The following is a 16,425-nucleotide window of genomic DNA, read 5'->3' as shown; positions in this document are numbered from 1 at the left end:
ATGGCATTGAGAGAGGTATAAAGGATGGATAGAATATAATCACTACCCTCATTAAAATTATACTCAGGTAGGAAATAAAAACTGTGATTAAAAACAAGAATTAAGTAAACTATCATAAGAACTATAAGGAGTTTATTAGATGAGTTTTGAGGTCTAAGAGATAATTTCAACCTGGGAAAATCTGAGATTTGATCACAAAGCTACAATTGAGGAAGGTCTTGAAAACTGGTATAACTTCAGGATGTCTAGATTGGTTAGGGAGGGGGATGGGGCATTTCACATGTAAGAGCAACTGAGTGAAAGACAGAGTTGTGTAAAGTTGGGGGCTATATTTAGAGAACAATGGTTTACATTTTGGCTGAAACATAAGACCCTAGAAAGAGAGTTCCAGGAAGTAAGGCCCATAGCAGTAGGATCATGGAGGGCTTTGAAAGTCAGAATAAGAAATTTATAGACATTTAGAAGGATTTTGCAGCAGAGGAGTGATATTAGGTGTTTGTAGAGAACTTAAGCAACTTTTCTAGAGAACACATTCTTAGGTGTAATTAAGTTTGTGAAGACTTAAAAAAAATTTTATGCAGGAACCTATGCATCCAAGTTGAAGTTTATGTTAGAAGAGAAATGGATAAATACTATACTTGAGATAAAAATCATTCCTTGGAAAGTTCTAAATGTGTTTTGGTGTGTGAATGAGTATGAAAAAGAAGTACAGGTTGAATATCCCTAATCTGAAAGTCCGAAATCTGAAATGCTCCAAAATCCAGAACGTTTTTAGTGCTAACATGACATCACAAGTGGAAAATTCCACACCTGCCCTCACGTGGTAGCTTGCAGTCAAAACGCAGTCGAAACTTTGTTTCATGCACAAATTATTTAAAATATCATATAAAATTACCTTGCCTATGTGTGTAAGATGTATATGAAACATAAATGAATTTTGTGTTTAGACTTCGGTGCCATCCCTAAGATATCTCATTATGTACAGGCAAATATTCCAAAATCTGAAAAAATTTAAAATTTGAAACACTTGCCAGCCTCGAGCATTTTGTATAAGGCATACTCAAACTATAATAGGATTTATTCTGGGCATATACCTGTTACGCTAAGCCGATAATAGCATAACTGAGTGAGATTCAATTAATAAAAGCACTTCACATAGACAACTTCAGCAGTAGCAGAGGTGGAGGGAGGATATCTCTATAAGCAGACCAAATAGCAGCTGCAATATTATTTGACTAAAAGAAGTATCACAACAAGATCCCAGGGAAATGATGTTATGACAGATCAGAATAGCTACCCCTTTAACAAAATTTGCCATAAAAAGTAATGATAAATATTTGTCCATAGGGAAAAAAAAGTACAAACCAAATATAAATAAGTCAAATCCAGATGCTTAATGGGGCACAAGAACTAAGTATAAAACTAATTTACTTATTAAATATCTTCCTTATGTTAATTTCATGTGTTGTTCGCTTTTTGTAAAGAGGCAATTTGTGTCTTACTTTGCATTTTCAGTTCAAAGAGAGGGCATACAAAAGTGAAACCCACAAATCATTCCAGTTAAGTCATGTATCTTTACTAAAGCCACTACTGGTGGCCATATTCAAGCACTTTTGAAAGCCATAATCGCAGAAAGGGAGGAGAGAGAGAGAGAGAGAGAGAAAGAGAGAGAGAGAGAGAGAGAGAGAGAGAGAGAGAGAGAGATGAGAGAGAGAGAGAGAGAGGAAATCTACATGCAATTTCCAGTTCCATTCTATTTCCCATTTATTTTGACTTGTCTTTGAGTTTTGATTTGAAAAAAAATCTCAGCCCTCTAGAATTGTACAGTCCATGGTGGTAGGAAAAAAGGACCACAGAAATATTATGAATATTATGCAAGTCAGTAATATAAGTATCTGTGTCACCTTGTACTTAAGTAATGAGAAGTGATATTGGCTTTAAAAGGAGACCACGTCTAGGATGGAGGTGACAGTGGAGTACCACATCGAGGAGAGGGTGAGAAGATTCAAGGTTGGGAAAACCTTGAAGAAGACAACTTTCCAGATGGATTTTGAGAGATGGGTGGAATTCCAACAGACATGTGAGGGAAGAAGGGTGGATGTTGTCAGAGCAGGGAATAGAATGAACAAGGGCGGAGTGGGGAGGGAGGTAAATACTCAGTTTATTCAAGAAACAAGGTGGGAGGATGTGGGTAATGGGAGATAGACAGTAAAAATAGGATGGGGCTGTCTTTACAAGGCTCTTTAACATCATCAAGATGAAGAGCTTGAACCTAACCTTGGAAGCTGATTATCAACATTTTTTAAAAGATTCTCAATTACAATTCAAATGCCATTTTACTGAGATCATAAATTTCACAACAAGGTACAACCCAATTTTATTTCTGCATAATATTTGTGTCAAAGTTCTCCCAAAGCATTTATGACTCTTTAAATAATTAAAAATTAATCAGCTTATTACTCAGTGTTAGAGCATTATATATTTGAATATAAAACATTCAGCAAAATTTATGAGAAAAATATAAAGAAAAGAATTCTGAAAAAAAATCTGCCTTTTTGGTAAATAATATAATATTTTAAAATCATGTTCATGTACATTATTTATTTATGTCCTGGCTTATGTACTTACTAAAGGATTTTAGGTGGTTCATAATGAGAGCACATGCTACAAAATGGTCATGAAATATAACAATGAACCAGATACTGGAGACTGTGAAACAAATAAGAGTCAAATGTGTAGACCAGGAATATACAACATAGCATAATGGTTACAAGTATAGACCTAGTACGAGACTGCTGGACTTAAATCCCAGTTCTACCACATACTAATTGTATGAACTTGAGCAAGTCACATAACATCTCTGTGCCTCGGTTACCACATCTGTAAAAATGGGAATGATATTGAATTTTACTTCCTAAAGTTAAACACAAATTCAATAGGTTAAGAGAGGCAGGAGAAACACAAATTCAGTAGGTTAAGGGAGGTAGGAGGCAGTTTCAGAGAGAATATGAAATGCAGATTATGTACCCAAAAAAACAGAGATGCATTCTGATTAAGGGAGTTTATTTTTCATCTTTTTCCTGTTCTTAACCATTCGCTCTGTCAAAAAAAATGGGATTCTGGGAAAAATTATATGGGTAGAATAATAGATACATGCATACATCTATAAGTCCTTCATTCAGTTCTTCTGTTAAAGGCTTATGAATTCATTTCTCCTACTGAAATACTAACTCTAAACTCATACTTTGAGAGGGTATGGCTTCATTTTTTGTTTCATTCCTATGTGCCCATATACCTGATCATGTAACCTTCCAGCACGTTGATCACCCATTTGTACCACCACAAATTTCTTTTAATGTAATGATCTTGGGTATTTCTGTATCTCAATAATGAATGGCTTGAATTTACAGAGCTGCACTGTCCGGTAAAACTCTCTGCAATGGTGGAAATGTTCTATATCTGTGCTGTCCAATATAGTAGCCGCTAGCCACATGTGACTGTCGAGCACTTAAAACAAGGTTAGTGTGACTGAGGAACTGAATTATCTAATTTTATTTGAATTTAATTATTTTAAATGTAAATATAAATGGCCACATGTGGCTAGTGGCTACTGTATTGGAAGTACATCTCTAGAGGAAACATTAGGTAAGAGGTAGACTGCAAGCAAACTTTAATGCTTGGTGTCACTTTATATTTAAAAAGGAGAAAAGATGCCAGGCATCGTGGTGCACACCTGTAATCCCAGCTACTCAGGAGGCTGAGGCAGGAGAATTACTTCAGGCCAACAATTCGAGGACATAGTGTGCTATGATCTTGCCTATAAATAGCTACTGCACTCCAGCCTGGGTAACATAGCAAGACCCTATCTCTAAAAACAAACAAACAAACAAAACCCACAAAAAATAAATAAAAAGGAAAAAGAAAAATAATTTAAACTTCATCTCAAATATTGAGGTTCAAGTTCAAAGACTCTAAGAGCATGAGAACTTTCAAATTACTCTTCCTAAAAGATAGTTAGGCCAATTAACATTATAAATACATCCCTGATGTTCTAGTCTTTTGACCATATATCACGCATTTTAGAAAACTGCTTTCATGATTTCGCTCATTAGTCTTTCTAAGCTAGTAGGGCCGTAATAAGCCTTTCAAGCACATGTGCTTACCTAATCTTTCCAGTGTCAAAGGAACTCTTACTTTATAGTCTGTTCATTTAGTGTATTATCTTGTCTGTGCAGGAAGAAGTTTTGTTTGGCTGTATTTTTAGAAATCAATAATACGAATAAAGAAAAGAAAATTGAGTGCTAACTCTGTGCCAAACAGAGTACGGGACACCTTCGCATGTTATCTTCTTTAATACACACTAAAATCCTGAAGGAAGGTATTCTTATTCCCACTTTACAAATGAGGAAACTGAGGTCCTCAGAGGTCAAGTGATTTATTCAAGGTAATATAGTATTTAGTGCTTACTATGTGAAAGCACTGTGCTATGTGTTTTCTACCATATAATATCACATTTGAATCTAACAACAATCTTATGAATTAGGTGTCATTATTGCCCCATTTTACAGATGAAGCAACTGAGGCATATAGCTAGCAAGTCACTAAACCAGGAATTAAACTCAAGAAGTTTGAAGCCTAAGCCTACATTCTTAGGCACTACAACTAGATGGCTTCATAGTTCTGTTCTGCCAAACACCACCTCATCATCGCACATTTATTATTTGGAGCTCTTCCTGAGACATTCCCCATAGACCCATTTGTCTGGGCATTTTCTTCATACAGTGTTCTTTGTGACTGCTCTTTAGACTCTGTAAAATCTGAACCTTTTCAGTCAATACCTATTGGCTTTTGTTTTCCTATTGATAGCTCTGGTCAAAGAGCTCAAGACCCTGGTCCGATAGATATAGGAGAGACTGATGGGAATGAGAATTAGATAATAGAACATTACATACATAGTACAGAACTTTGTTCTCTAAATATTTGGAAGCTTTTTGAATGAACATGGGACTTTTTCATGTTGTCTAATTTGAATTTTAAAGCTTTACTTAAAGATTAATATATAATATAACATTCCAGGAAGGAAAATCACAGGAGCCTTGTTGGTGCTCCTGTCAGTCCCAGTGACCATGAGAATCACTGAAAGTAATAACAGCGAGTTACAAACAGCCTAGGTTGAACAGTTTCAAAAGAGGAAGTATCTTTAAAAACCACCTGACATTTATACTGACAGAATTTGCCAAGGCAAACTAACATTTGAATAAATTCCCTGAACACTATGGGAGATGCTTTTGTTAGAATCTTTCAAAACCAGTAACACGGTTAAACACCTGCGTTAGGTTGTTATTGAGATGTTATATTGAACATTGTACAGCAAAAATCATGTAAATTATAATGATCTCTCTTTAGATGAAACAAACACTTCCTTCATTTAGGATAAAATCTGTGGTTCTATTGTCATGTAAAGAAAGCAACAGAATGTAGCATAATAGAACTACTTCCCTCCTTTCTCCCTAATGTCAATCCCTCATTTAAAAGGCTCATTCCTGGGTTATTTCTCTTCTTTTCCTGAAGAAAACTAGGAGATGGAAAGCAAATAAAATATACAGCCCCTTTGCAGGGCTGTGCAGTCCCTTTTCTGTCTTTAAGAACTGTATATGTCCTCCACTGGAAGTCAGAAAAGGATGTCTGTTGGAAGAGCTCCTCTGTGAAGAAAAAGTTGCCTCAAATATATTTGTTTAGAAAGATTTTACCTTTTAAATAGGGATTAAGAGCATAGTAAATCTCCCAATTGTTTTACCATAAATTGTCAAGAAAAGAAATTTGGACAACAGTTGAAGGAAAACTTCCCCTCCCTTCCCCTTTCCACCTCTACATGCTCCCCCCAAATACACACAATGACAGCTTGTGAGTGCCATTGACTGAAAACAGGCCCAGCAATTTATCAGACCCCCCCTTAAGCAAGAGACAATTGCCATGGGCATTTTCACCCAGCAATTAGTTGCACTGAGAAATTTCTATAGCTTCATTTAATTGAAAGCACAAAAGGGATGACCAAAGCTGAAAACCCAGCCCCTTTATCCTATGACCTCATTCTTTTTTCAGGCAACCTACTTCCTTGAACAATCATTCCCTTTAGTGACCACACCCTGGAACAACAATTTATCAAAGCAACACACCCCTCTCCACAGAACAGGAAAATTTTCTGATAGTGTATAGAAATCCTGGCATAGCAGGGAATGATCCACAATCTTTGCAACCAAAGAAAAAGGGAAAAAATCATTTAAACAAAGGCAAGCCCCAGTTGAATAATTATTGGGAATGGAGGCCATTTATAAGCACTCATTGTCCCCTAGGCTGCTCTCTAGAGTTAGATTTGGTTGCAAGTTTCAAATTCAAAGAATGGCAACTCTTAAAACATATACGTTAAAATATCCTTTCTCTCACCAAAATATGTTTCAGTCAATGAAATACTGATAGCCACAGCACAAAATAATGTTTTAAAATGAAATATAGATAGATATAGGGGACACCTACAGATCAGGCCCTGTATGTCTGTCCTCTAAGTGGACTCTCCCTGGACAAGTAAATGGTATTTATCCAGAAAATCACAGTGCTTCCTACAAAATAGGCACTTAATAAACATGTGTTCAGTGAATGATTGGTATTAAAAATAATTTATTTTGATTCATTTCTCTCTCTCACAACAAAGCTCCTCTGTATATATGGAAGATATCTTGAACTTTGTGAAAACCTAAATTAGTAGAAATGGAAAAATGTAAGTCCAGTGAGTAATTTATGTCAATGCTGTTTTTTTTAAGGCAGTATTTAATATCGAGTTAATGATGGTAGGTTAGTATTTAAGCCTTTTTAAAGGTTGAATTGTAAGTTTTTTTTAAGCCTTCTAGAACTCTGTTTATTTATAAAATCACATTCAGTTCTAAAATGCCTCTGTGACCTTGATTATACCTGTGTTTGATTATACCTGTTTATATGGATAGACTCAGTAACTTTAATTCTCCCATTAATTTAGTTAATTTCACCAGCAACTGGTTTCTACATTTAATTTTCTCTGAGAAACACCCGATTAGTCAGAAAAAATAATAACCGAGAAAACCATAAAATATATCTGATCTGATCAATTATAGAAAAGAAACAAAGCAACATTATATATCTGGCAAAATTTAAAATATGTTTATATTCATAAACACCATTTTAATGTAAAAGTGGGTGATAGGGGAAAATATGTACTAAAACACCAGAAATAGAAAATACTAAAGTGTTGTAAAAAGCATTTGGTTAAATCTAAAATGTCTACTACATGAGCTAAAATTAAAATTCAGGAAGCAAAGCAGAATGGCATAAATTTTTGTTTCTCAAAGGGAACATATTTCACTACTGGCAATATTTATTTTAAAATCTCATGTCATCCTAATGCCAAGAGGCTAAAAACAAAATAAAAGTTTAATTGAATTCATGATAACCAACAGTTGATTTTAATACCCGTTTTGCTAGCTGCCATGGTTACAAACTCTGGCATCAGAATAATCACTAGGTATTAACTCATCTGAAACATGGCATATTATGGAGAGACTTTATTAAAACATAAAAGGAATAAAAGGGTTTTGAGTAATATGTGCTGCTTGCTCATGCTTGGCATGGTACATAATAAAGCTGCCATCACAACTTACCCATTTTGTCAGCATGAAAGTAATTTCAGATCAAATCTAAATACTATTTTACACAATGCCACAATGCCATCCCACTAATAAACAGGGAGAAAGGAAAATAAAAGAGTTTCCTAGTCACATTCTTTGTGGCGGCCATCTAAAAGCTGTCTTGTCAAAATATCTTATAATTGATTTGTGAATGACCTTTTATAGCAAACTCAGTTTGAAATTTTATAGTCAAATTTTCTCTCTTCTTGTTTCACTAAGGGAATAACACTTCTTTTTTTTTTACCTTTACCACACAGCTTGACTCTCACCTCCCTTACCCATGCCCAGCACTTACTTTTCTTTCTTTTCAATCATAAATAACTTCAGAGTTTATAGTACCTTCCATTTCAATCTCTTACTCCAATTTCTGTGGCCACACTTTCTGCCCCTAAGGCTCTTTATAAACTCTTCCATGGGAAACTACATTTTAGGATAGAGATAGTCTTATAAGGATCATTTTGGCAAATATCAGGTAAAAGGAGAAAAATCTTGTAAAAAGCTCAACCAGCTTGGTCCTGGGTCAAAGGGAAAGTTGAACCAAAGAGCAAATAATAAAGCATGATCCTAAAAATTGTTCTATAGTAAATATTTATAATTTCCAAAATTTCAGCTTTTAAATATGTATCTATTTACCTTTATTTTACTAGCAAGCTGACAAAAAGCTAAATATGTTTAAATAGCTATGACAAATTTTAAAATTCCCATGATAATAGTAATTGTTGTTGTCAAATTTCCCACTGTTTTTGAGCTACTATGGAATGAAGGTGACACCCACTTTGTTGTGCATCCTAATACTGAATATTGGAATATGCATTTGCATTATTATTATCACTTATACGAACTAGTATTTTTGACCTTTATGTTTTTCTTCCCCTTGACCTCAATACAGGTGGAGTTTTTCTCAACTAGGAAATTACGGACAGTAAATCCCAGACTTTTAAAAAATATTTTCCCTGAAATTAAGCTAGGAGTAAAATAAAGGAGTAAAATTTTGGCATTTGGAGTTTTGAGGTTATCTATATCTTTGAATAATTATTTAAAATAGTTTTATTATGTTCTTTAGAAATATCACTTCATATCTTACTTAAATTTGTGGTTTTGGGAAAAATAATCCACATTATTCTTGATTGGTGAAATAATGTAACATAGCATAGTATCTCAATGGTTGCATTTAAGATCTTCACAGTACAAATTGTATCTTGAAAACATAATTTCAGTTTAGACAGAAGTTTCCAGAAAACTTAAAGACATGCAAATTTAATGTAAAGAGAGTCAGAGAAAGAAAATAGACAAAAAGCTGTTAATTTTATATAGTCTTGAAATGTTAGTTTTCATTTATTGGCGAGATTATTAGCATAGGTATTGATGTTTTTTTTTTTTTAAAAACCCTTAAAAAACAAACTTATTTAATCTTAAATGGTGTCTTAGAATTCTATCTTTTATAGCTTTCATATACTAATTGCTTACATCTTGCTGTCCTCAATCTTATATCCACTCTTTCAGTATTCTTTCTACCAATATTCTATAAATTATTCATCTAGGCTGTAGAATCAATGTGTCATTTTCAGAAGATGAAACGCATATGACAACAAACATTTGCACCTGTCACTTATGCTGGAGCAGCATACTGTTTGTTGAACACAAATAATTGCTTGTCACTCCATATATGCCATTGTCCCTGCACCACTATATTTGATACAAAAAAACCTGTTTGCTTCTGTTACGAAATGAATGAGTAGGAACTTGTTCTTAAAAATCTACTGTATTCAAGTCGAGGATTGCTTTGTGGTAGGGGCAAAACGATAACTCGGATCAGATCTTCCAATCAAATCTAACAGAAAATAAGCCCTCCTATGATCTGGTTAGATTATGAAAATCATTGGAACTAGAAACAAACAACCACAAGAACTAGCAAATAAAAGAACAACCAAGAGATGGAATTTGGGTGAGGTGACTATCCAAGGCATATATAACTGCAATCCACCAAGAGATAGCCTATATAGAGAATATAAAGGCAAAGAAGCAGAAAGAAAGAAAAGAAATCAGGTTTAAGATTTCCCCTCTCCACTAGCCAGGCATAGCTGTCTTTATGGTACCTGGGAATGGTCGCTCCAAACCAAATTTTGGTAGGAGGAGGCGGTTTTGAGAGGGGAGAGTACTTCCCGTGAGCCGATGGGGTCCAAGGCCTGCACCACCTTGTTCATGGGCCCACTGTAGGTCCTCACTCGCTCATATACTACGTTTTTTTCTGGAGGCTGCTGGGCTTGGTTTGACTGATGGTAGCAGTGGTAATGCTGGGGCTCGCACTGCAGCACCTCTGGGGGCTGCTGGGTCCCACAGCTGCTCCTGCTGGTCTCACTCCAATAGCCTGAGCTCATCATCTTCTCAGTGGTCAGCAAGAGACTCCCCAGACGCTTTTCCTAAGGAACAGAGAAATACAATAAAAGAAAGGGCAGGCAGGCAGGCGAACCTGTAGAAGACATTTATCAACCACGTCTGCCCATAGTGGTGCCAGGGAGAGATGAGTGTTACCTGAGCAGCAGCAGGGGCAGGTCTGGCAACAGCAGAGGAGGCAGCAAAGTATTTGAGTGCAAATGGAAAGCGGAGCCACCCTATGAGATTGCTCCAGGAAACGGTACCGACACGCCCCTGAGGGGCGTATTCACTTGGCAGGTTTCTGTGCCAAGAGAGGCCCTGCCTTGCCACAGAGATAGCTATAAGACTGCCCAGTAGGTAAAGGAGCCTGGAAAGAGCAGAAATGCAGAATTTCAGAGATGAAGGCAGAACTTCCAAGCCCCCGGGCTTGAAAATCCACAAAGCCATGCTGCCAAAACTTGCTAGCAAAAAAGAATCACAAATGTCACATGAAAGTGCCTTTTTCATGGTTCTTAAGCCTAGCAAAGGTAGTTACAAGCACAAGTATTATCATTCCAGAATCCCAGAACAAAATAAGGAACGCGCTAATTTTTACAGATAAATTTACATTCTTTGCCAAACCCCATTGATAACTGCAGTTAAGGGAGAATAATATGGGTTGTCTTTCCAGTACCTCTCTCTAATTTGTGAACCTATTTATTTTCTCCAGGCCTAGTATGCTTTTGGATCATACATTGAAGGAGATTTGTCTAAATGAATTGCTGTCTAGAAAGGGGAAAACCTAACCATTCCACAAATGCTTTGCATTTTAGCATTTTATCAATTGTTTTGCATTTTTTTGCAAAGGAATTTATCCTGACCTTATTTGTGCCCCAGGAAACATTGAGTTTGATTGCCTTTTTAATATCTAGCTGTTAAGGGAGCTGCAAGTCCTGAGGGGTGCCTTACCTGACATAATGTGATTTAAATGTGTTCAGCACTTATTCCTACTTGAAATTCCAATCATAATGCCTACGTACCCACCAGATTTTGCCTTGCAATATACTTCAGCACCACTGAACTCCATAGTACTCACTGAGGGTGACTTAAGAAGTATCTTCTTGATGTGTATATGGACCACAGGACCTAGCATACCACCACCATTCTCAAGAGTAAGAGAATGTCATCCAGCCGGCTAGCCAGTTTTTTCTGCTGAGTGAACAAAGGGTGATGATATACTGGTCAATATGTGCAAGGTACTATCCAAGGAGCTTTATATGGATTATTTCATCCTCACAACGACCTTATTAGGGTTTATAGATGAGAAACTGAGGCACAGACGTGGAGAGGTTCAGAAACTTCCCAAAGTTATAACTAAGATCTTATCTACTGTATTATAGTGCTAGATATTTTTTTTTAATTGTTCTACATCTGGCCATCTAATAACTCTTCCAAATGGAAAAATCAAAAAACACTTCAGAAATGCTAGCTTGTAAGTGACTTTAAAAGGAACCTTTGTTTTTTTTTTTTACGGGGGAGGTGTGTGCAAACAGCTGAAAATCAACCTTATAAAATCTTTAAATTGAGTTGTACATTTACATTTATATTTGTGCGCTGTGTGAAGAGCTTTCAAATCTAATCCTTGTTCATTTTAATGCTGTTTCTCAAGAATCAATGAAAATTTAATTAGAAACATGTGACATATCAAACATCCTGGTAAAATACTAGATCAATAACTCACTAATATCATTAGCAGTATCATTTTGAATAAACTTTATGTGTGAACAGAGAATGGGTGTCAAGTGGGGTCATCCAGTCAGCTCTGATTGTTAAATTATGAATTTAAAACAAACACACACACACACACACACACACACACAGACCTGTGTTCACACAGAGTGCTGTTAATATCTGCTGCCAGTCAAGAGGTGACCTATTAAATAAAGTAAAAGATTGAGATGGAGAAAAAAATTCCTTCATCCATAAAAGGGTAACCATACCTGCCCTTCACATTTCTTGGATATATAGTGTTTTGAGGCAGCCACCTTGATGAAGTTGGACTACAATTAATGTATAAAACTGATACCTTCACCTAATCCCTAAGCCTCATTCATCACTGGCCCCCATCTCTGGGTATGAAGGAGAGAGAGCTTGAAGCTCAGGAATAGTATATAAGAAATGAAATCAGGCACTATCTGGCAGAAAAACCACATCTAACTGTGAAGCAGATATTGACTACCCTTGTTTACTTCAGAGAGGTGTATCAATCATTATCACCGAAGTTTCTACTCCTCTGAGAACTCACTTGTACATTGTATGATCTACATCTCCAATTGTTTTATTTCTCCTTTATGAAGATGATATCAGTATTAACCTATTTTTAATTAATAAATAAATATAAATATATTTATCTGCTTAATAATAGTACTTGCCCAGTTTTACAACTTGAAAATCCCAGGGATTGACACCCTGTATTCTGCAAGCTTCATGATTATGCTACCCTTTTCACATTGGTTGATGTGGTAGTAAGTATTGATTCCTTATTCTTAGCTCCAGACTTGTTCAGAGATTCCTTAATTATATTTCTAACAGTTCTTTTGTTTCACTCAGTAATATAGATATTTTATGCTTACTACTGAAAAAAACTCATTTACAATGATGGATATGGTGGACAGAATTGATAACCCCTTAGAAGCTAATTCAGTTCTAATGGACTTAAGAACATCTTTATAGTTTCTGATTATAAAAATATTGTATTCTTGAAAAATATCAAATAAGTAAACAAACAAATACAGTAGAAAATAAAACTCCATGTATTGATGATAGGAGTAAAGGGATAGAGTAAGGACCAGAAATGTCTGCTGCATCAATTAATGGTAATAAAAAAAAAAAACCAGTACTTCGTATTTTGACTGAATTGTCTTTAAGGCCATCTGAAAAAGTCCTGATTTGACCCACTGAGGCTACTGGAAAAATATACTCAGTTGCTCCTATACTCTCATAACACAGAACACTTCCATGACCCCAGATAATACAGGGATTTTCCCCTCACTCACTGAGCAAGCAATTGGTTCTGCAGTAGACACCAACTGGGTGTCCTCTAATTCAATTCTGATGCTATCTACTTGGAGTGAGCATCAGATCCCATGGGTTGAGGGCTGTGTCCCACAAGACTGCTCCACACTTCAGACACCAATCAGAAGCCCCAGGTTATTTTGTGCCTGTGCTTCTGATGATCTGGTTATACATGGGAATTCATTTGACCCCCTCCTTGGGTTTGATTAATTTGCTAAAATGGCTCATAAAACTCAGGTAAACATGTTTACAGCTTTATTATACATGATATTACAAAAGATACAGATGAATGAACACCAGATGGAAAAGATGCATAGGGCAAGGCACACAGGCTCCATACCCTCTCTAGATGTGCCACTCTCCCTGAACCTCCACTTGTTCAGCTACCTGGAAGCTTTCCAAACCCAGTCATTATTGGGTTTTGATGGAGGCTTCATTACATAGGCATGATTGATTAAATCATTGGCCATTGGTGATCAACTTAACCTTCACTCCCTTTCCCCTCCCTATAGGTTGGGGGTTAGGGCTAAAAGTCCTAACCCTCTAATCCTGCCTAGGTCCTTCCTCTGACCAGCCCCCATTCTGAAGCTACCTAGGGGCTGCTAGCCATCAGTAAACTCATTAACATATAAAAAAGACATCTCTTTGTAAATTTCAATGATTTTTGGTAGTTGTATCATAGGAAGGGAAAGGGGGACCAAACCTCTATTTCATAATATCACACCTACCTCATAAAATTCTTAGAATCAAACGCAAAAGTGCTGTTAATTGTGCTAAATATTCAGGTATAAGATTTTAAAGATATATTATTTAATATTTACAGATAGTGTGGTCTGATTTTTGTGAAATAGTAGGTTTTTAAAAGCAAACACAAATGTCCCAGGAGGCTACAGGCCTGGTTTTTAAAAAAGCTTAACTACCTGAAACCATTAAGGTAAAACAAATCAGTAATTAATTTATTAAAATTGATATACAGAAATATCTTAGAATATTAAACAATAAAAGTAATTATAAATTTATCACCAAATACATTTCATTGGCATCAGCAGTTTTTACGTGTACAACTAATAATGTATTCCACCTCCTATTTTATGGGAATGATGCTGAAATCTATTTCTAGCCTAGTCTCACCCCAGGGGCTAATGATATAATGGCAAAAGATAGAGAGTTAAAATGAAGTTGTGCAAGTCTTTTTACAATGCCTTCTATATGATCAAGGAGAAGTATGTACATACTGGAAAGGGTCAACGGGTGTTGGTTAGAAGGAGTTGAAGCCCCAAAGTAGATGAGATAATTATATGAAAGCATCTATGCTTTGCTAAATGAGTCCAACTCATTTGATCCTGCAGAACTCCATTCCAGCCTTCTGACAGAACTTAAAGTTGAGCTTGTTTAACTGCCATTGAGAAACACATAAACTGGGCAATGTTTCAGAATATAAGATATGAACAAATCTCTGTCTTGATTTGAAAAAAAAAAGAGCAGCAGAGTTTAAAAACTGGGTAATTAAATCTGACATCAATTCAAGTCAAAATTCTATATCAGATTATCAGGTGTCTGATGATACATATACCTAGGACAGAGATAGGTGATCCCTGAAAGACCTTTGGTATCCTTCCGCAATGGTCTCTGAATCTCTGTCCTTAAGTAAATTTTACCAGTAGCATACATTTCTTCAGAACTAACTGATTCTAGTGTTCCAAGTGCCATACTAGAGAAAGCCGTACCTGGATTCTGGACAGAGTAAATAAATCCTTGGTGTGATTTGAATGCAGTGAAACCAAGCCTCTATGATTCTGGGAGATCCCCAGGGACTACTGACCTCTCCTGTAAAAAGATTATTTTAGAGCAGGGCTTCACAAAGTATGCCCTGAATAACACTAGTTCTAAAGGGTACTATACCTAGAAAAAAAAAGTTTTGTGACCAAATGAGTTTAAGAAATACTTGGGTAAATATAATTTGAGAAGTGGCTTTATTGCCATAATTCTTATAACTTTTCATAAGCTAGTGTACATTGCGATCATCTAAATGGATCAATTGTGTGTAGTGCTTTTCAAGTTTTGTTGGCAATCAAATATATTTCCTGTGGAATATATCTCCAATATATTTTGTGTGGAATATTTTATATTTTTCTAATTTTTCTTCTTTATGATTTTTTCTTCATAAGCTTTAGAGTACTTATAAGCTTACTTATACAGTAATTGAGAATTCACATCTAGTTTGTAATTTTACCTATATCATGAAAACATACTAAAGACCATGTGATCAGCCACAGCACTATACCAGTGATATGTGAGGTCCCTGAACTAGAATCATCAAACTCACCCGGGAAATTTTTAGAAAGACAGATTTCTGGGCCCCACTCCAGACCTACTGAGTCTGAAACTCTAGGGGTGTGGCCCAGAAGTTTGTTTTAACAAGCCTTTCTGGTGCTTCTGATGTATACTAAGGTTTGAAAATCCCTGAACTATACCACATATTGCAGGGAGCTTTGGACAAAAGATGAAGATGGTAGTGGCAGAGAGATGAGACTTCCTATTGGGTAAGAATTTGTAAGCAGCTCAGGAGTAGGTGATTAGAAATCTGCAAGGAAGCAGAAATGAGCTATGGCCGTGAGTAAGAATCAAACTGTTCTACATATATGGAGAAGTTAGGATGGGAGTGAACTACAATGCAGTACACTAATTATACTATCTAAGGTATTCTGATATTTAAAATAAAAGAGGAGAATATTGGAGTATGCCAGAAATCTATATGTTATAGTATTGATGAATAAAGTTTTGCAGTCAGAAAGATTTGGACTTAAATTATGGTTCTACCGTGTATTAGCTCTATGGTCTGGCAAACTATGTTACTTCCCTGAGCTTCTGTTCCTTCTCAATGAAATGGATATTAGCCCCTAACAAATAGCTTGGTGTGTAGATTAGATAAAATTCATGCGAAGTGTTTAGCATGGTGTCTGGTACCTAGTAGCTGTGTAATAAATAGCAATTCCTAACATGCTCTAGGTCTGGCCTGCGGTAAAGGAAGAAAGGGCTTGCCATGGCTTTGCAGATAGAGATATGTCTATAGTAGAAAGTATCATATAAGACAGGCCTGACTCGTGAAAGGGAAAACAATAGCAGTGGGGAAATGCCAGATATCATAGTCACTGAGAAGGCTCAATTAACTTACCAACACAGAGAAAGTAGAATGAAGCTTGAGTGCAAGACAGTCATTTATAATTCAAAATGTTTGGCTAAGATAGAAGACCTTAGTTGAATGTAAAGTCCTGTCATG

General features: G+C 36.0%; 1 protein-coding gene across 1 annotated transcript in view; it reads right to left on the bottom strand.

Annotated features, from left to right (window-relative positions):
* Window positions 1-10,093, bottom strand: part of POF1B (premature ovarian failure, 1B) — a 99,562-nt gene extending 89,469 nt beyond the window's left edge. Inside the window, exon 1 of the mRNA XM_012647132.1 lies at window positions 9,812-10,093. Coding sequence (XP_012502586.1) covers window positions 9,812-10,093 — 282 coding nt within the window. The remainder of the gene's footprint in view (window positions 1-9,811) is intronic.
* Window positions 10,094-16,425: the final 6,332 nt, after the last annotated feature.

The sequence above is a fragment of the Propithecus coquereli genome, unplaced genomic scaffold (genome assembly GCF_000956105.1).
Source record: "Propithecus coquereli isolate 6110/MARCELLA unplaced genomic scaffold, Pcoq_1.0 Scaffold257, whole genome shotgun sequence".
NCBI lineage: Eukaryota > Metazoa > Chordata > Mammalia > Primates > Indriidae > Propithecus > Propithecus coquereli.
This window is presented reverse-complemented; position numbering and strand designations above follow the sequence as displayed.